At 43.7% G+C, this 20,751-nt stretch overlaps 1 protein-coding gene across 2 annotated transcripts in view; it reads right to left on the bottom strand.

The window, feature by feature from the left end:
• Positions 1–7,663: 7,663 nt before the first annotated feature.
• Positions 7,664–20,751, bottom strand: part of slc9a1a (solute carrier family 9 member A1a) — a 41,778-nt gene continuing 28,690 nt past the window's right edge. Inside the window, exons 4-12 of one of the 2 annotated variants that reach the window (XM_031577104.1) lie at positions 20,502–20,719; positions 19,574–19,776; positions 15,327–15,416; positions 13,582–13,652; positions 12,711–12,905; positions 12,237–12,348; positions 11,124–11,225; positions 10,598–10,679; positions 7,664–9,911 (exon numbers count right to left, since the gene is read on the bottom strand). In XM_031577104.1, coding sequence (XP_031432964.1) covers positions 9,589–9,911; positions 10,598–10,679; positions 11,124–11,225; positions 12,237–12,348; positions 12,711–12,905; positions 13,582–13,652; positions 15,327–15,416; positions 19,574–19,776; positions 20,502–20,719 — 1,396 coding nt within the window. In that variant the 3' untranslated portion in view covers positions 7,664–9,588. The remainder of the gene's footprint in view (positions 9,912–10,597; positions 10,680–11,123; positions 11,226–12,236; positions 12,349–12,710; positions 12,906–13,581; positions 13,653–15,326; positions 15,417–19,573; positions 19,777–20,501; positions 20,720–20,751) is intronic. The other variant, XM_031577105.1, reaches the window with a different exon arrangement.

The following is a 20,751-nucleotide window of genomic DNA, read 5'->3' as shown; positions in this document are numbered from 1 at the left end:
GAAGTAGGTCACTCTGAACCGGGTGCTGAATACAACTCTGGCCACTTAGTGAAGTAATCTATAGCCACAAGGACGTAGCAGTTCTCTTGGTTAGTGGTGGGAAAAGGACTCAGCACATCCACAGCCACACGCTCCATAGGCGCCCCCACCTGATCCTGCTGCAGTGGGGAGTGGGAGCGCCGGGTCGGCCCCTTTTTGGCTATGCAGGCACTGGTGGACGTAGACCTCCACGTCCTGTTGACAGCCTGGCCAGGAAAAGCAGGACCAAGCACCAAGCACCAAGCCCCATGTCAGTAGCACCCGGCTGGAGGCAGGGCCAGCCGCCTTATCAATTTGGCCATTTCTTCCAGCCATGCCGGCCTCTGGACAGCCACCTCGCTGTCTCCCACTGCACCAACCCTTGGGGATGTGTTTGTAGATGCTCTGTGCCATCTTCACCACCATCTCCCTCTCTGTCGCTTACCCTAAGGCTTCAAGCAGAATGCGTGGATGAGCTAGCTGAGTATGGATCTGCAGGTCAGTTGGGGAAAGCATTTTGATGAATTGGTCGTGGGCCAGCTCTGTGTGAACAGTGGAGGGCACGTGCGCGTACGTCTGGAAAAATGGAAAAGAACATACTTTGATGACTAATCTTTGTTTACATTTGTGCCAGAAGCTTTGACTCCTTCTCACAGTGATGTTGCAGTGTCAGTGCAGGTATGCTGGTCCTTCTCCTCGATCCGCTGCAGGCTCACTGGCTCGGTCCTGGTGTGGCTGTGCCGTGATCTCCGGATCGTGTTGAGGCACTGGGTCTGAGCTGTCGGCTGCTCCTTCACACTGCTCCCAGGGTGTGGTCACCATAGACATACCGGTATATAGACCTTTATATGTCTATGGTGGTCACGGCTAAGTCTAGCCCCGTTAGGGCTCTTGGAATATCACCTTTTGGCCACATCCCTCCCTGCTGCAGCTCGGTGATCTGGTCCTCAATGCCTCTTGGCGTGGTCGTCCTCTTCCCTTCCTCTGGTTGGCGCTCAATCCTACTTCTGACACCAATGTAATGATGGAGCAACTGGAAGGCTTGTCTTTGGTGTCTTGCCGTTTATTAACCACACAGCACTCCGGACTGATACAGAATGGGCAGGATGGCAGGGATCGTATACACAAACACAACACAGAGTCCAAGGGTAGACAAAGATGCTGATACGCAAAGAAAACTATACCACGGCATGACACATACCACACAGACTAAATGGAAACAGAATTACGCACGAACACTAACACGGCCACATTCTTAATTCAAACATTAATCACAGAAGTAACATTGACATGGGACACACGGAATCATGGGAACTACATTACACCATACGCACTCACAGAAGCATAACAACACTCTTGGATGCTGTAGTATGTACCAAATTATGGTGGGGAAATGTTTGCATAATATTCAGATTCTTGCCTTGGGACCTGGTGCAGCAGAGGTGTTGCGCTGCAGTTTATGGTTTGTGTGGAGGAGCCTGTGGGGGGGGGGGGGGGGGGGGGGGGCGAATAGCGGTTGTTACGACAGCCATTTGGAGTTCTCGCCTAGTGGATTCAGCCACAGGAGTAAACACAAGTTATAATCATAGACTCTGAAACACACACACAGAAACACACACACACACACACACACACCCACACACACAGGCACTCAGCCCAGAGCGTCTGACATTATTGGAAGAACATGAAAGGAAGAAACAAAGAAAGAAAGCAAAGTCAATATGCTGGCACTGTGGAGAGATGGGAAACTTCAGCAAGAAGGAAAGTCGTGAAGAGAGTGTATGTGTGCTGAGTGTATGTGTGGTTGGGTTGGGTTGGGCTGGGGAAGATTGCCAGATTGGTTTGAGATTGCCAGAATCCTGCAAGCAGAACCTAATAACAATAACTACCATGACAACAGAATAATGGCTTACAAAAGTGAACGTAGGGGGTAGTGGTCTCTTTGGCAATTTCCAACATGTCAGAATGCCTGTATGGACACGCGTGTAACCATGCGCACACACATTGGAAGACAAGTTGTCTGTAGTGATTGTGACTCACTAGTTGATAGACAACAACAAAAAATGTGTAGGACCTTTATCCAGGGCCAGACAGGGCTCAGCTCCTCTTGAATGTTTGTGCTAGAGTGATAGTGAAGTATGACTGATGAGATGCTTATTCGAGAGAGATGTGCCAAATTAACACAAGGGAGCATAACTAACACCCGGGGTCCACAGGAGGAGAACTTTCAAAACTTGATCCCCTTGGTAACAGTTCTTCTGGGGACTCTCAGACCCGAATAGAACAGGATCTTTCTAAGTCTATTTGCATAAATCCTTGATATTCCTCAAAGGACCTTCTCCTAAAAAAAAAATTCGTCTGAGGACATGATGTACTTTAGCCAATTAAGGACTTCAATTGATGTTTTCCCCACAAAAGTAAAGGTGTTTAGCTGCGGGAGAGGGTATTCAATTTTAGCTGGTGAGTGTTGCTCTGACTCTTCTCAGATATTTTTAATCAGCTAAAACATTCCAAACTTGTATTCTTTTTCATCCTGACCTCTAAGGGCCACAGGGGGGAAATAAACACAGAGAACCCCACTTTAAAATTTGGTCTAAATTATTAAAATGGATTATGTTTGTTTAGAGGACACCGCCGCATCACAAAACCATCAAGGGAGCGCAGACACAAGGTGCCTAAATGGACTGACCGCATTCATCTCACCTCAGCGGCACTTTTGTTTCTCCTCTGCTAACGCATAGGCAAACTGACAAGCCAATGAGTCACGGTACTTTATTAGGAATATGAATACATAACACGTCAGGAGAGCTAAATGTGCAGTCGTCTGGATCCAGTCTGCATATTCCACACTCCCTGCGCCAATTGGTCACGCCTGGAAACCGCTGTTCGAATTTTGGCAGGCCAAGTACACTGCCGACATATGAATATTAAGTACCAATATCAAAAATCAGCAAATATTGGGCTGACGGCTGACTAGTTGAATCAAGGAAGACATAATCAGGAAATAGTAAACACTGCCCCATATTTGTGCATAAAGCCAAAACATAGGTAGCTTTCCTCTTCATCCCCTTAACTTTATTTCGGTAGCAGACTTATGACACATATGATGCAATACTGCCCTCTATGGGAAATAATCACTACAGTCTGTAAGTTGAAGTGCGCAAGGCAAAATAAAAACACACAAACCAACAAAATAAAATAAAACAACGGATTTTTTTTACAAATTAAATCTTTAATTTTATATGTTCTCCATTTCTCTGAGACTGTACATTAGTTTCCAAAATACAGGATTGGAATGCTGAAGCTAGTTAGTCAACACAGTGCACACTTCATAGTGTTATTTTCACTTTGATACAGGTTGATGTACACCCTTTTATATGGGACTTTAATAACATCTCAGATATATTCATATTCATTTGTATATAAAATAAAAAAAATCTTTTGAATTTTTATTGCAGAATACAATGATGCACATCACAAGAATAATTTGCCATTAAAATCACAAAGATGAAAATAAGCAAATGCTGAAACCAAAGCCTCACTTCTCTGTGATCATAAGGATGGCCTGTGGACAGATAAAGGGGTGAAAGAGGCCGATTAAAGACGATAGAAAAAATGACAGCACACCACAGCACCTCCCTCCATCCCAGTGAAGCCTCAGACTATCCACCTGCTCCTCTATGTTTGAAAAATCCACACCGCAGTCTTCAGCTGCGTTGAACAGACGAGCCATGCTATATACGTTAGCACTATGCTATATAAAAGCCAAGTATTGCTACATTGCTTCATCTTGATGAGCCGTGTTTGGCTTAAAGGTACAGTTTCATCACTTTTTTTTCCATGGCTGTGTATTTAAAGTGCGTAGATTGCTTTCCACTGTGACAGGGGAGAGAGAGAGGCACATAGACAAAGCGACAGAGGGAGGGATTGAAAGTCTTTAGAGGGTTTCCACTGAGTAGCTGGATCTGATCTGAGCTGGACAGGAGCCAGAGCCGGGTCGGATGTGTCCAGACCCCGCTGCTCTCATGGTGGGAGGTGGTGGTGTGTGCTGTTCAAATGGCATTTAAAGGTGAACCTGATGATGTTCATTGCTGTCAATCACTCATAGTCGTGGTCATTCCTGGGAAGCTTAAACGGTGATGCATGAATGTTCGTTTCGGTTCACAGAGGTGTTCAAAGTGATAGGAGTGTTGATTATCCGTCATGTTCATTGCACACGCTAGCACCTTGAGCTCTGACAGAAGTGTTAAAAAGCCTACCGACGTGGGGTACATTCATGCATATTTGAGTGCTAATGATACAGGTTCTACTTGAAAAAGAAAGTTTGTCTGGGACAAGTGTAGCTGGCATTCAGATTACAGATTGGATTCAAAAACAGAAACAAAAATGAAAGCCCCCCCAAGCAACTTTTATCTACAGAGGAACTAATGTGGGCTCACATGAAACCCCTGTGCCGTACCGATAGCTTTCACTGGGGGATCACAATCACTCCACACTCCCAACGAGACTGCTGACGGCCAGTTTAAAAAGGCCTTTGAAATGTTTTCCCTTTTGAGAGTCCAATCCTGCGCTATCAAGCCAACAAATCAGAGAGAAAACTGATTTGGTGAATGGTCCCTGATATCTCTGACTAAATTACCTGTGAGAGATCTTGCAAGCCAAAGCACAGCAGATAAAAAGCTGAGAGGTGGTGGAAAGGCTTAACAGGTAAGCTTAACCACCTTCAGTCCGCCAGCAGTCCCAGTAGCACCTCACCCCCCAGCTGGCAACAGACAAAGCCATTAAGGGCTCAGGCCTGTGCCTCTCATAAGAGTTAACTGCTTTGTGTCACAGAACATGGAAAAGCCTTCTTTCTCTTGACATTCATGTAGAGATGTAATATGAGGTACATAGACACCAAAAACAACAACTAAAAACAGGACACATAGAGTTGCACAGTACATGATCTAATAATTTAAAAAAGCAAATTAGTGCCTGAAGGAAATAAAGCTTGTGTATACATAAAAAAAAAAAAAACTGACTTTTATGGTCGCCATTGCCGTCCTTACGCACGGTGGCGTACGCTAAAGGTGACTTAATTACTGCTAAAAGAGGCATGATAGCGGAAAAGGTTTAGATAGGAGAGGAGAAGAGACTGAGGGAGCATGATAAAACATCAGACATGAGACAACCCTACGCTCACCACAACCTGGAATGGGCATTTGGATAGGTAGGGTGGGCAACTAAATTCGACGTGAGTGTCCAAGCCAACCCAGTGGCTACGCTAACTTCACAACAGGATCGTGCTTCAAAACAAAATGATTATAATTTCATGAAATCACAAATGTAAAACTGGCTTTCTTAGCAATGGTAGACCTGAAAAGAAACTAAATTTGAATCGATATCATGAAAAAAAAAAAATGGCAACCATGAATACAAAGGAGGGTGGAGGGCCATGGTAATACAGTTACTATGAGACAATTTAAATCCTAGGCTATAAATCATATTTGTCAACATCAGCAAAAAGGTTGTTTGGGTGAACAGAACTTCCCCAGCAAAGTGAATTACTTACCCTGTCTAAGATAGAATGTGACTGTCAGTTAATGCTATCAGACAAATCCAGAGAAGGCTATGGCCACTGATATTTCCGACGGATTATGCCTGCCTAAAAATAGAACAGTTTGATCACCATGATGTGTCTGACAACCAAAATTAGATTCCCTATTCATTTACACTACTGAGGATGACGTGAAGGCTTTGGAGGGAGGAGGAAGGACAGAAGCTTCACGGAGAACGAAATGAGATTGGATCAAATCTGTTTTCTCTTCTCAGTCTCCTCCTCACACCCACTTTGTTTAATGGGATTAGGAAGTGATCGGAATTGTGACTAGCATTAATCCATAAAATATACAAGATATACTTTATTCATTATTGAGGGGTGGGGGTGCCCCTGGGTGAAGGGCATTGTGGGTTGTTGACTCTGAAGTGACAGGGCTCACACAAAAAGCCACTTGGAAAGTCCCCAGGGTCTGGTTCAGCTGAGCTACCACTGGACAGACCTAAAAGGGCCTTTTTTAGCAAGTGCAAGACCAACTTGAGGTTAGTTACCCTGTTCCGGTCATGTCATAAAGATACCACATGCTTCTTTTTCCACCAGACATCTCATAAAAACTGGTTTGGGAGGATGAGGTCGTACAACCAGATGGACACATTTTGCCGGCTGCCAAGTTTTCACGACAAAAATTCCATATGTACGTAATAAATGAAAAGGTTTTTAAAAATGATAATAATGATATCCATCCTGAGATCTGGTGCTGTGTCATCAAAATAACTCAGTTTAGCTCCCTAACTCAACCCCAACTCAAAATAGCTCCTCTGAGGATCGTTACGATCACATCAACATGCACTGCACACACACACACACACACACACACACACACACACGCTCGCACACCCACACGCACGTACATACACACATACACACGCACGCACATACACATACACACACATAAACACGTCTGCACACACACCCACACGCACGTATATACACACATGCACATAAACACGTCTGCACACACACACACACACACACACACACACACGCACGCACGCACGCACAGCTGACCTTGGCTGTACCCCTGAGTACTATTCGACTGGCTTTGACATTTCACTGTCTAATTTAATTGGAAGCAGTGATGGAACAGGGAAGCTTAAATCAATCTGACCTTCTCTCTGTTATTATGACCCTGGGGGGACACAAAGGTAGGTGAGACAGGAGGGAAGAGAGACGGGGGGGGAGAGGAGGAAAGAATGTGACCGGGGGGGGGGGGTTGAAGAATACTGTGGAGTCTTTATATATAGTGGTGTGACATTGTCCCAATGTCCAAAATGGCTTCAAAGACTTCACGTCCTTCTCGTGTTACATCGGACAGTGATCAACATGAGGCAGGCACAGAGACAGGAACAAAAACAATCTCTCTCTCCCTCTTTTTTGGTAATGCAAAATTAAATGTAAAAATGTCTAGGCATCTTAAGACTTTTGATTGAACGAATACAACTTGATATATAATCAGACATTATAATTTAAGAGACTACATTTTTGTGCGTGCAAAATCGCATGTTTTGATTTGCTTCAGGTTCCATGGTTCAAGCTGGAGTAAAACATGTCTGTGGTCAAGTGAAATGCCAAGGTCTGCTTAGTCTTTGTACAGGAGCGTGGACACTTGGATCACTGGTCATACTGATATATTACTCTTATATTACAGTTTTAAAGGGCATTGTCAGTGTATCCAAGTAATGTCTTTATACACATTTACAACAGTGATCACTGTAATGCATAGATGTGCTTGTAGAAATCACCACATCAATGTGACAAGCTTTAAGACTGTGGATGTGTACATGACAGGAGAGTAGGACACAATTATTCATCCAATCAAAACAAAGTCATTGTGTTTCGTCTGTCTGGAGAACATGCCTCAATGCTAAGGACGTTTTTTTTAGCGGAGCTGAGAGTAATTGATGGCTTGAGTTTTGCCTTCCGCATACACATGTGTCTGTTTTCGGCACCGTACACAGTCATGTGTTCTCCCTGTCTCTAAAAGCTAACAGTGGCAATTAGCATGTGTGCAAACAATCAGATGAACAGGTGTGTAATCCATGTAGCTAGGTCCCAAATGCAATTCAATATAAAGCAGGAGCTGCTCAAGTAACGAGAGTGAACAATCAGCATGAAGAACAGCAAGGCGATTAAGACAGACAAAAGCTGAAGAGGGTGCGAGAGATTGGAAGTAATGACAAAAGTAAAAAAAAAACGTTTGTGAGTGGCACGCTTGAAAAATGGCACTTGTTGCAACAGCAGGTTGCTGAACCACATGCGTGAGCTCAAGCAGGAACGATAGAGGCTGACGATGATGTTCATCAATGACTGGCCAGACGAAATACCGTTGAACAGTATGCCAGCCGGACGAGACAAACACACAAAGATGCAACGGTGATGTCATCAGTGATTATGAAGCATTAAGCATCAAATAAGCAACAACAATCAACCCCATATCAACTGTGAATAATAAAGGCACAAAGAAAAAAAACGTTCCCAAAAGAGCCAAAGCCAAAAAAAAAAACAGAACATTTTTGGTATGATAAGAAATGACGTGCAAAGTTTGAATTTGGATATGGTAATCTCTTGGTGCAACATTACTTATATCTGTTAGCAAACTAAAGAGGAAAATCAAATGGTGCACACAACCATGTCTTTCCCACTCAGCAGATCAGCCAGCTATGAACAGAGAATGCCGTACACACTGATGACACTGATGAAGCTGATAGGCCTACTATACTAAACATCACACTAATCACACAAGCCACTGGTCTCCATAACCCTGTGTGTGTGTGTGTGTGTGTACATGCACAAGTGTGTGTGTCTGCCGCATTGAAGCAACAGAGATGAATCTTTACCTCAAAACACCTCAAGTCTTCCCACTGACCTGTATGCTACACACCAGCAATGAGGTAAATGAGGTACAAAAAAAAGTTGAACCACTTTCATATTGCTCCAGAGGACTCCTCAATAAAAAGGGAGAAAATAAGAATTTTACCTAACTGATAGAAAGCACTTGGTGAAGCGATTTGCCTTCTCCATTGTCCTCAGTGTGGAAAGAAAGGCAAAAAAAAACACAAATGTGAAACATTGGGAGCAGACCATAGGAGACTGACCATAGAGCACATTAGTCTGAGATCAAAACAGTCTGAACCTTTGGTAATGCATAGTTTTGTTCCCCTCTTAATTCTGGGGTTTGTCAACCAACATCAAAAAATCAACAAGATTGCCGAAATAGCAGCATCCATTTTCCTCCAATGTAAAAAAGGAAAATTAAACAAGAAAAATGGCAATGCTAAAAAAGAAATCGCTATTTTTGATCTTTCCTTCCCCCTCCCTGAACATCACTCTTTCATTGGTTTAGGTTCTTAGGTGTCTTTCCTCTTAAAGTTTGAGATTTGGCTTGTAGTCAAGTTTTAGAGACTGAGGGGCAGATGTACGTACTCTAGGGGGCGTTCGCAGAAAGCGTGCGCTGTGTCTTTAGATTTTACGTTGAATGTACGTAACCTGCGGCTGATCCCATAATCAATGTGTGTCGCCTTACTCTAATCATAATTCGCAGCGCCTAAAATTAGAGGAATGCTTCAATTGTGGCCGCATTTGAATGGAAATGCAACTGAGAGAGATCATGGAACCACCGCCCAACAGAAAAGAAAGCACAAATTTAACGATCAGAAAAAAGATATGCATGCTAACATAGTGTCACCAAATAGAGAGATAATACAGGCTAGTAATTCTACTCTACCATAATTTTGCCTGAATCTCCCACTTTTCCCACGACCTTACCATGATGCAATGGGCAACTTATCATTTCGCGCTCCTGCAGCAGGGAGAATGCGGTTTTAGCCATGTGCGGTGTGTTCGTACATGTTTTTAGGTGCAAATTATGGCGACATTACATCTAAAACGGGCACTAACGTCTAGTACATCTGCCCCTAACGGTCTTATAAAAATCCTCCTCCACCTACCCACCCACCCCCCAAAAATTCTCATTCTCAGGGTAAGAAAGGTTCATCCTCCTCCTCGTCGGCACTAGGGCCCGGGTCGCTAAGGCAACGTATCAGACGCTGCTGTTCTTTCCCCTCCTCCTGCTGCTCTCCTCCCTTCTCATCCTTCTTCGGCGCGGTGACGGCGAGGGAGGACGGCGGCTTCATCATCAGGCCCCCGTCTTCCTCACGGGTGCCGGCGGACAGAGCGGAGGACTTGGCCAAATCATCCACGATGCAGACGGAGTCGGGGGGAGACTGAGGGGAGGCCAGGTCCACCTGGATGGAGGGAACGCCGTCGGAGTCGTGCTTGACACTCCATGCCTGGGGGTCTGCACAGAGAGAAGGAGAAAGGTGAGGAGGAAAGCTCTCTTTCCAACTCAATCACACACACATATAAATATATGATATGATTGGGGGGGTGTGACACACACACACACACACACACACACACACACACACACAAAAACTCGCACACACAAACACACACACACACACAAAAATACACTCATTGTACTAGACAATCTTAAATAGTGAATAATGTATGATTAATGAATATTGCAATAGCATCAAATATGCTCCAAATATTGTTCAGATCTTTTTGGGTTGTAAACTACATCCCTAAATGAAAAATGTGTCAAAATGTTAAGTGCTCCAATCTGATCATGTGATATCTGTTGCCCTTACAGCCTACTAATATGTTCAAGATATAAAAAATTGAAGACTATAAGAAAAGTTTGCGTGGTAAATGGCTTAGATATGCAGTTGCACCGAAGTGCACTCACACGTCTTCATACATACAAACCGGCATTCCCAGTTTACTTAATATCAAACCACATATCAAGTTTTCAAGAAAGCAAAACACGTAAAAATGAAACCACAAACTCTTAAATACCAATTAATACTTTCTCAGTGACTTCCGTAAGGCCAGGCTAATCTCTACACAGCAGTTTGTTTCGACTGCCTTGCCAAATCGAGAGATTTGATTGGTAGCCTTGCCAAAATCTGATTGGCTTACCAGATGACAGTCGGGCCCTGGACATGGTGGGAGAATCAGGGGGCGGAGCGGGCACTGTGAGGTAATTGCTCATCTGGTTGATCTATGCAGGAAGACATTTCAAAGTCAAAGTCACCATTTCAGCAAAGGACATATTCAGTCTGCAGTCACTGATACAGCCCACCGAGGGGAGTGTATCTATAAGAGATTTGCTTAAATGATCATTTCAAATGCAATCATTCAACCTTAGATTTGACCATCTACATAGCATTGCACACTATTGCATATAAAATGTAACCCAGATCCCCGCTACATCCCTAAGTTCATCATCTAATTTTGATTAGATGCCATTGGGACACAAATCTTTCAGTATCACACCCAAAAACCTTTGCGTTCTGCTTGACTGAGTCCTTGTCACAATACCTTCTGAAATACAAAAATAGCAAGATGGCCACACGGTCTTTGAGATTCTCCCCAAGTGGCAGTATGTTAGTAGTATGGCATTAGTAGGACTGGGAACCATGGGGGGGAGTTCATGATAATCTACCTTCTTCTCCAGCTCAATCACCTTCTTCCTCTTAATGAGGATTTCGTTCCAGCCGTCCTCGTAGGGGTCGACCACCAGCGTGTGTCTGTTGTAGGACTGAAGCTGAGAGACATAAAAGCACACAACAGGATATTCAAATGCAATAAACATCTCGCTACAGTTTGTAGAGGTAGAAACACTGAGAATAGTTTTATAAAATGCTTCTGCTGAAAACGGTGAGATGAGGCGGACTTCAGAGTTGGAAGAATTAAGCCATTGTTTCATTAGCTGCAGCGATGATGATGACAGTAATAGTGAGAAACAGATTGGGCTCTTAAAATCAAACATGTAAAAGAGTTGATGGCGCTAAAATAAAAGAGTTGATGACGCTAAAATAAAACAGTTAATCATGTTCAAACCTTTTCATCTGGTCTTGTCTCATTAGTTGTTTAAAAACTCTCCGTTAGGGCAAGTGGTAACCAAATCAGATTGTTTTTCCATCAAGGTGTCAAATGAAATGAACCAACACAGACTGAGTGTGACTAAATGGCACTGGTCAGAAGCAGTAAAGGAATATGAAGAATGATATTACTTCGAGCCCTGACATCTCTTTCTTGTGGTAAAAAATCAACTTCTCTGAGGAAGGTAAGGCTAATGTTACCAAAGGTCTACTGGTCTGGATTTGGCTTTTGTAACCTGTCCATGTTTACTACAGCTCTGTTCTCCTATATTTAAACTGGTATATAGTATATGATTTTCAGTTCCAGTTGTGCTCAGAAGTAGTAATTTCCCAGTTACAAGATAGACATTTCAACAGAAACACCTCCTGAAGTCGGATGAAGGAATTCGGATGAACCTCACCAACCCGATTTAAGAATCCAAGATGGCTGCCTCCTTCCGAGGTAAACGGAACGCACCACAAGGTGCCAACAACACCAAGGTCACACGTTTGACACCAAAGGAACAGTTGCACAGATGAAAATGTATGCCTCCACTGTGGATAAAAGCATCTACTAAATGTCAGAATGTTCCTCAGCGAAACGACAGTAGTCCACTCAGGTGAACCAGGGGTGGTCATCACCGATCCGAGATCAGCAGCTGGACTACAGTATGAAAGCTAACAGGGGTGGTTACCCTTTGCCGTGTCTTCTGGAGGTTGGAGCGCAGAATCTTCCGGATCTCCTCCTCACGGCCTTTGGGCAGCTGGGGCAGGACCCTCTCTGGCTGCTTCTTGGGCTGGATGTTCCTGCACAGGAGAAATAGAAAAGATCTTAAATACAAAACATTTACATCACCCTAATGAAGACCTTCAGCCTCATCTCTGTAAATATTGGGATACTGATCGTAGTCTTCACTTAGGTTAAGAATCATAAACAGGAAATGGCCATCAATACAGACATTCAAATACATTAAAAAGTTCTTCAGAGAAATCATTTTATTTATAAGATTTTACATTTTTAATAAGATTTTTGTGAGTTGGTGGGGAGAAAAGTATATAATTATACTATACATTTTAATATACAACCATAAATCCTATCTGTGCTATTGTAATGAGAGGGGCAGAGGAGAAGAAGAGCAGATAGAGGGGATGAGAAGAGCGGCACTGACTGCATGGAGACCGTGGAAGGCATGGCAGAGGGCATCTTGACGTTGGCATGGCCACCGCCACCGCCGCCGCTCTCCACCAGCTCAATGGCGTGCTTCATCTCCATCTTGTGGTAGAAGGCGATGAGCTGTGGCTCCTTGGAGCGCTCGCCCGCAATCAGGCACTTCTTCACGTACTTCTTGTTGAAGCGGTTCATCCTGAGGGACAAGAGAGACAGATAGACAGATGGAAGGGAGGGAGGAGAGGAGGTGTTTACAACCCTTTTATTGATCTGGATCAAGGCTACCATGTAGCCATAACTCACGCCATGGTAGAGGAGCACCAATTCCATAAAAACAAGTGAACCAAAGATTACCATTATCATCAATTGAGATAGGGAGGGGAGAGAGAAAAGAAATTGGGGTTTCCATTTAGTATTTCTAATAGTTATCATCTCCATCAAATCCTGGAAACTGCCGAACAGGACAATTGCCTATTTTGCCTAAATTAAGAACCCTCAGAGAATGCATATTTGAATGTGTTGTTGTCATTTCATAGGATATGACATATAGGAAGGTGAAACTACAGCAAACCAGCAGATGGCAGTGTGGAGCAAGGTCAGTGCAGTTGAAAAGGAACCTGAAGGACAAACACAGGAAGTCTGTGTGTGTGTGTGTGTGTGTGTGTGTGTGTGTGAGAGAGCGCGAGAGAGAGACAGGGAGGTCTGTTCATTTCCTCTGCGCCTGAACATGCTCTCACAATACCATCGGCAGCTCAGAGATCACGGAAACATACTCAGCTTAATGCTTCATTGCTTCATAGAAAGCTTCTGTTTTTTTAAGTGCCTTTGAGTGAAAAGGCTAATGGTCTCCCTAATGAGGTATGGTAACTTACTTGTCCTTCCAGTGATGGTGGCCATAATGCCCACAGATATCCTCAATGCCAGTTAGGAGGTGGTCCAGAAACTAGAAATGAAAGACCAGCGGGCAGGGCACAAAAAGGTCAGCTTTCAGCACACGACAACAACCCAGAGAGCAACAGAGAGAGAAATACAGAGATAGAGAACAGGTGATGAACAGCAGGGATGATACATGTACATGTACATGTGAGGGTGTGTGTGTGTGTGTGTGTGTGTGTGTGTGTGTGTGTGTGTGTGTGTGTGTGTGTTTTAGTCTGAAAGATGATTTGATGTTTCTATGGCAACAATGTTTCTGCTCAGATGTAAATGCTGAAAAACAATCAACAGTGGTGCTACAGAGCTTGAAAATCCCCACGTCTTACCCAGTCGACTGACATCACTGTCTTATAACAACAGGTGAACAACAGATTTCAAATCTTTGATTAGTGATCACTGATTTGATTGATATTCGTTTAGTCCGCTGTTTAATCCACATCTATTCCATATCCAACGTAACCACTAACGTGGAAATGTATGGACATGGCCAAGTCTTTTTGCCTGCTTTTAAGTCCTATCTGGTCTGTTTGCCTCCAGGGGAAAGGAGAACGTTTTTTGGGGCCGGTTCCAGATCTCAGTACCATCAGTCTCTTTCATAAGGATTGATTTCATCTCTGTTTCTGGACACGGGCCCTCTAGCCCAATGCTTCTTACTACAAGACAACGCAAATGACCTTTAATTGGGACTGAATAGCTAGATTACGTCTCTGCTCAACATCAAACAGACAATTCCAAATACATTGGCCAGCAGCCTGCTGTGACCTCACGTTGGGCTGGCTGGTTTCTGGCGGTGGTGTACGCTAGAGAATGAGATGCTAGGAAGCTTTCCTTCTTCACCTGGTGACTCATCAGGTCTTATGCAAGCCCCCTGGAGACAGATGATGGGCCACAAGGAGACTAATGGTGTATGTGTGTGTGTGTGTGTGTGTGTGTGTGTGTGTGTGTGTGTGTGTTTGCGTGCGTGTGTGTGTGCGTGTTTCTTCCAAGTTTATAATTAGCCCTAGAGGATACTAATCCCTTGCTGTCAAATGCAGCCCTTTCTTCGACAGCAGTGCTTGCTCGTTAAGGAGACACAAACACACACAAAGGCCCACACAAAGAGAGATGCATGTGTGTCTGTGCATGTTTGTGAGTGTATGTGTTTAAGTGTAAGAGAGAGAATGAGTGAGAGAGAGTGTGTGTGTGTGTGTGTGTGTGTGTGTGTGTGTGTGTGTGTGTGTGTGTGTGAGAGAGAGAGAAAGAGAAAGAGAAAGAGAGAGATGAGAACCACAGTGCCGCAAGCACTCCATAGGTCAGCACCAATGCCAATCAGCTCAAGTATCCAGGGAAACCTACACTGCCTCAAGACAAGGCAACTTCTACGATGAGTCAAGTAAAAAAACTAAACTGAGTTATGGCTGATTATTCAGGTGCAATGCTGCCAGGCCACCTGCAGAGGGCAGTAAAGTGCATCTAAAAACATGCGCAATGGATGACTCATGACCAGAAGCAGTTTCTCTGTGCTTGGCCTGACTCTGTGGTTCCTCAGCCATGATATGAGTGATATGCATGATGTGTATATGAAACTTGTGAGACAACATAGGACAGGTTGAATGTTGTATTTTGTGAGTAGAGGCAAGTAACCTACACCTCCTACAGGAGAGGAGAGGAGAGGAGAAGAGAGGAGAGGGGAGGAGGGGAGCACCTGTGTGTGGATCTCTTCGTTGATTGAGCGCTTGGTCTCCTGCTTCTTCTTCACAGCCAGCAGATCCACTAGGGGCCGAATCGTCATGCCCTAAAACAAACACACACACACACATACACACACACGAGAGAGAGAGAGAGAGAGAAAGGCATTTCAGTGCTGACTACATCCATACACATCAACTTATGTCAGTCCCTTACGGAAAAAGGACTTCTACTAACAAACACGAGGTTAGTGCAAGGTTAGACACTGTAAGGTCAAACAGCTGTGTTAGCTGTGTTAGCTGTGATAGCTGTGTTAGCTGTGTTTGCTGTGATAGCTGTGTTAGCTGTGATAGCTGTGATAGCTGTGATAGCTGTGATAGCTGCGTTAGCTGTGATAGCTGCGCAGTGGTGCTTGTCAGACACACTGTGGTGTTTGTCAGCTGCGCGGTGGACATTCAAAGGAGGGTTTCCCTCATGTGCCCTGAGTGGCAAAATGCCACCTGTTCTGGGTCGCTAAAATCAGCAAACAAATGTGCAGCCTGAACACACACGCGCATGCAGACACGCACACGCAGACACACACACACACACACACACACACACACGACTGGAGCCCGCATACCCCCTTATGTGCCAACACAGTCCCCCATCAGCCCGCATGTGGTACAAACATCGCACAACTGGGGCATAATATGCTGGGTCAGTGCAAACCAGCAACTGGAAGAGAAGCTGTTTTTAAAATTCTAACATTACACAAGCTGACACAGATAGCTGTGATCTAAGTGTGGGCCCTGCCTGTTCCCCTTTTGACATACAGTACATGTGAGTGTGCAATTCATATGTGGATTATCTTTAGGACAAAAGGTCAGTGACATCCCCCCCACACACACACACACAAACACACATTTGTCACCTTCTGCCAATATCTTACATGAGTTACAGGCCAATGCCATGTCAGGAACACCATGCGAGGGTCAACAGTAAAGGACACACACACACACAAACACACACACACACACACACACACACACACACACACACACACAAAGGGGGTTTGCCCTGCCTTGGGAGATTATCATGGTATCCTCATTATGTGTGCGCAGTCAGCTGGCACACAACCTAACTGTCCTTGAGAATGGCACAGTAAGGTTTTCCAACTCATAGTCATTCTGGAGCTGGTTGACGTCCTTGGCCGGGAGTTCCTGTATTGATGGGTATTCATAGGCGTGTGTGTGTGTGTGTATATATATGTATAAATGAGTGTATATATGTACATATGTGTGTAATATACACACACACACATATATATATAGATAGATAGATAGATAGATAGATAGATACAGGGGCGTAACTATAGGGGGTGCAGCAGGTGCGGCTGCACCTGAGCCCATGAGGTGTCGGGGCCCGTAGCCGGGCCCAAAGATATACACGCGTAACTTTACGGGCCCCCTATCAGCGAAGGTTGCTTTGCGTCAAATTTTCTCGGGTATGCTTATGTTCAAATACACGCCATTTTAAAATTGAAGGTAGTGTCAAATGCTATATATACACCTGAAAGGGCAAACTTATCTCAGTCATGGTTGTTATTATTTTTTGGTGAAAAGTAGCAATTTATAACAAAATCATATGCTTATCCTACATACACTATAGAAACTATCAAAACACTATTCAATTAAATGAATAAGTTCTTATTTTCTTTGGTATTTTTGTGATTAGCAATGATGATTGCTGGGTAATATGTATGTTGTTGTCCAATGTCAAGTCTCTATTTGATCATGTGACAATACAATACGCTATAGTTAAACCAATTCTGATAACCTAGGTCTGAAGGTCTGATAACCTAGCTCATTGAGCACTGCACAGCACAACTTTACTCGTAACAATGCCCTTTAAGCACAAGAGTGGAAGTAGAAAAGGGCAAGAGAAAAAAGAACAGGAGGAGAAGGCGGCAAAGCTGCCTAAATTAGATTATTTTGGCTTTTGAACTAGCCGTCAACTAGTCGCCAGCCCACGGAGTCAGCAGTGCAGCAGTTCAGCTGGGATCAGAATCGCTGTTTCTGCCCTCAGTGGTGTGTCAGCAACCATGCAACAGTTAACAATTTTTACGGTAAGAAATGTTCCTGCTGAGAGTCAAACAAGACTTAGTTCATTGTGTACACACCCATCACTTCTGAAATATGTAAGGTTGATTAATTAAACACTATTTATATCGATAACAAACACCTTTGATTAGCGTTTTTTTTAGACGCGGTTGTGGAAGTAGGGAACGCTACGATTTTTTTTTTGCGTTCACTAGGGGGGCCCGTCATAATATCTTGCACCTGGGCCCGTCGTTACTACGTTACGCCACTGGATAGATAGATAGATAGACACACACACACACACACACACAGGCGTCCAGCACTAGGCCAGCTCCAGGCCCGGTTGTTCCAAACTTCCATTTAAGAATTCTGGAAGCCACTGTGTCCTTGAGAACCTTCAATGCAGCAGCCATTGTTCAGCCTTTCCCAGATCTGTGCTTGGACTCAATCCCGTCTCTGAGCGCTGCAGGCAGTTCCTTTGCCCTCATGGCTTAGGCAGGTGCACTTCACCCACATGAAGTCACACAAATCAGTGTTATATGCAGGTGTAAACACTCTGAAGACACTGTTGTTAATTGTGCTGGACAGTGGTCACAGAGGCCCCACACAAACAATCACTGCTATAACCACATAACAGATGTGGACATTAGCCACACACGCCACCACACCAGACACACACACACACACACAAAATGAATTAGCATAGCCACATAAACGTGTCATTATCAGAGAGTTTGAGCACCTTGTGTAACATCATTTAATGACAGACTGAAATCTGCCCTTGCAAATCTGGCACAGATGAATACATCATCTGGCGCTGCTGCCTCTGAAAAGGGTTTATTTTGGGCAAAGCCACTGTTGGCCCAGCTAAACCCCTCATGCAAGGCCATCATCAGATGAACAAACACACAGGACCAACTCAACAACTTGCACAAATTTACAAGCTCTGCTACAGAGTAGAGTGTGTGTGTCTGTGTGTGTATGGCAACTTAGAACAACTGCGGTGTACTTTTTCATAGACAAAGCCAAACCTTTTTCAAATACAAAGCCTACAACAGGAAGAGCAGTGGAGGAATGAGTGACCACTGCAAAGGCCATGTGCATGTTAACTCACTTCACGAACACATACTCAAAAATAGTCATGCTAACCACAACAGGGTGGAGGGTTCAACCTTGTACACAGCTTTCTATAGCAAACCAACCCGTGTCAACCCTTAACACAGCTTTCCACAGCAAACAAGCCTGTGTCAATCCTGAACACAGCTTTCTATAGCAAACCAGCCTGTGTTAAACCTGAACACAGCTTTCTACAGCCTGTGTCAACAGAAATAGTATCTACTCAAAGCAGATACTATGTAAAATTAGGGCAGCAGACACACAGCATTTCTGGACACTTACAGACAAAGACACTCAAACAACTGGTGAGTGCCATTTCCCTTAATCCCTCATTGAATAAATTGCACACCCAGTTTCATGAGGGTCACATTCAATATACTTCTACACACTTCAACATACACATAACCATAGTCACAGACAACGCTGATATCTGACATTGTGTCAAAAATGAAGACCACAAACTAGAACTGTGTGTGCACTGTTTGTGGATAGCAAATATATATTTCACTAAGACAGCAGGTTTCTGTGTAAATAATAGGGGTGGGAATCTCGGCACCTCACGATTCGATTCCGATTCAGAGGTCAACGATTCGATTCTAAACCGATTATCGATTCTAAACCGATTATCGATTATCAATTCTAAACCGATAAAACGATTATCGATGCATCTCGATTTTTAAAACATTTGAGTTTGCTACTCAGAGTCTCAAATCACTTCCTACTTTGTGTTTGATAATTAAAGAAAATCAACAGATGAATTACCTTCTCTATTTTTTTATTAGAGAAAAAGCTTTTCCTTGTCACAATTATGATTTTCTATGAACAATGCAATAATCGATGCAGCTTGCATTTCAACACAAAACGGATGTGTTTTTTTTTTTTATCGATTATGAACTTTTCTGAATCGAGACAGAATCGTTCTAGAGAGAATCGAGAGAAATCGAAGAATCTATTTTTTTCCCCACCCCTAGTAAATAACGTATTTGTTTGTGAGTGTGCGTGAGTGTGCGTGAGTGTGTGTGAGTGTGTGTGTGTGTGTGTGTCTCCAATGTACTGATGTACTTACCTGCACAAAAACAGTGAAGAAGATTTCTGTGATGACCGCTGTCAGGAACATGTCTCTCTTAGGAAAGTGAACAGGGTCCAGCAGGTAACACAGAGAGAAGGCAATTGCCCCTCGCAGGCCACCGTAGGCAATAATAAACTGGTCCTTGGTGGTGAGTTTAACAATACGGAATTTGTTGATGATGAAGGTCAGGCCAACCACCCCTTGAAGAGAAATTAATTTAGGTTAATATTAAGGTTTCAAATGAGTAAGCAAAGATTAACTTCAGCATTGTACACGAAAGACGGAATGGGGCTTAACATGTTGAATATGTCAAACTCACAATAGGTTCCAATTCATGCTATTCATGAAATACACACCTACATTTTGTGACCGTGTGTGTGTGTGTGTGTGTGTGTGTGTGTGTGTGTGTGTGTGACATAGACATACAGTACTACTGTAGTACTACAATGTTTTTGATGCATCTCTTTAGACTTTAAAAAAGAACAAGAAAATCCACTTTCTCTAACACACATGCACTACACACATCACTATGAACAAACATTTACAATAGACAACTGTACAACCGTGGATAAATACCATAAGAGTTGCACTTCCACTAGAGACTGGCAACTGAAAGCAGCTGGGAATTTGTAGTCAAGTGGCCACAATTTGATACGCCAATTTCAGACTGACATGTTTATCAATCAACGAATCATTAATTAAAAAACACAAGCACCGTTGATATAAGTGGCCCAAGACTTTATTTGTAAGTAATTTCTTTAAAAACTACAAATATGTCTGACATCCCTCTTTTTCCCCTACCTGAAACCAGTATGATGTGGATATGTCCTCATGCAACCCCAGAGTGCAATAAAACAGCAGACAGTGACCCCAAACACACTCCACAGACATTTCAAACACACAAACACACTCCACACACACTCACCGAGAACCCTAGAAACCAGACAGAGGATGACCGTGGATGTGACGAAGGTCCAGTTCCAGGAGTGGTTCCCGGCGACCGTGGACACACCCAGGAAGATGAAGATGAGCGTCTCGCTCACGCTGCTCCACATCTTCAGGAAATACTTGATGGTAGTGTGGGACTTGTGGGATATGTTGGCCTCCACATAGGGACGCATGACGACTCCGCAGGCAATCAGACTATGGGGTAAACAGAGAAGCAGACATGTGAC

Source organism: Clupea harengus, chromosome 11 (assembly GCF_900700415.2).
Source record: "Clupea harengus chromosome 11, Ch_v2.0.2, whole genome shotgun sequence".
NCBI classification, from domain to species: domain Eukaryota; kingdom Metazoa; phylum Chordata; class Actinopteri; order Clupeiformes; family Clupeidae; genus Clupea; species Clupea harengus.
This window is presented reverse-complemented; position numbering and strand designations above follow the sequence as displayed.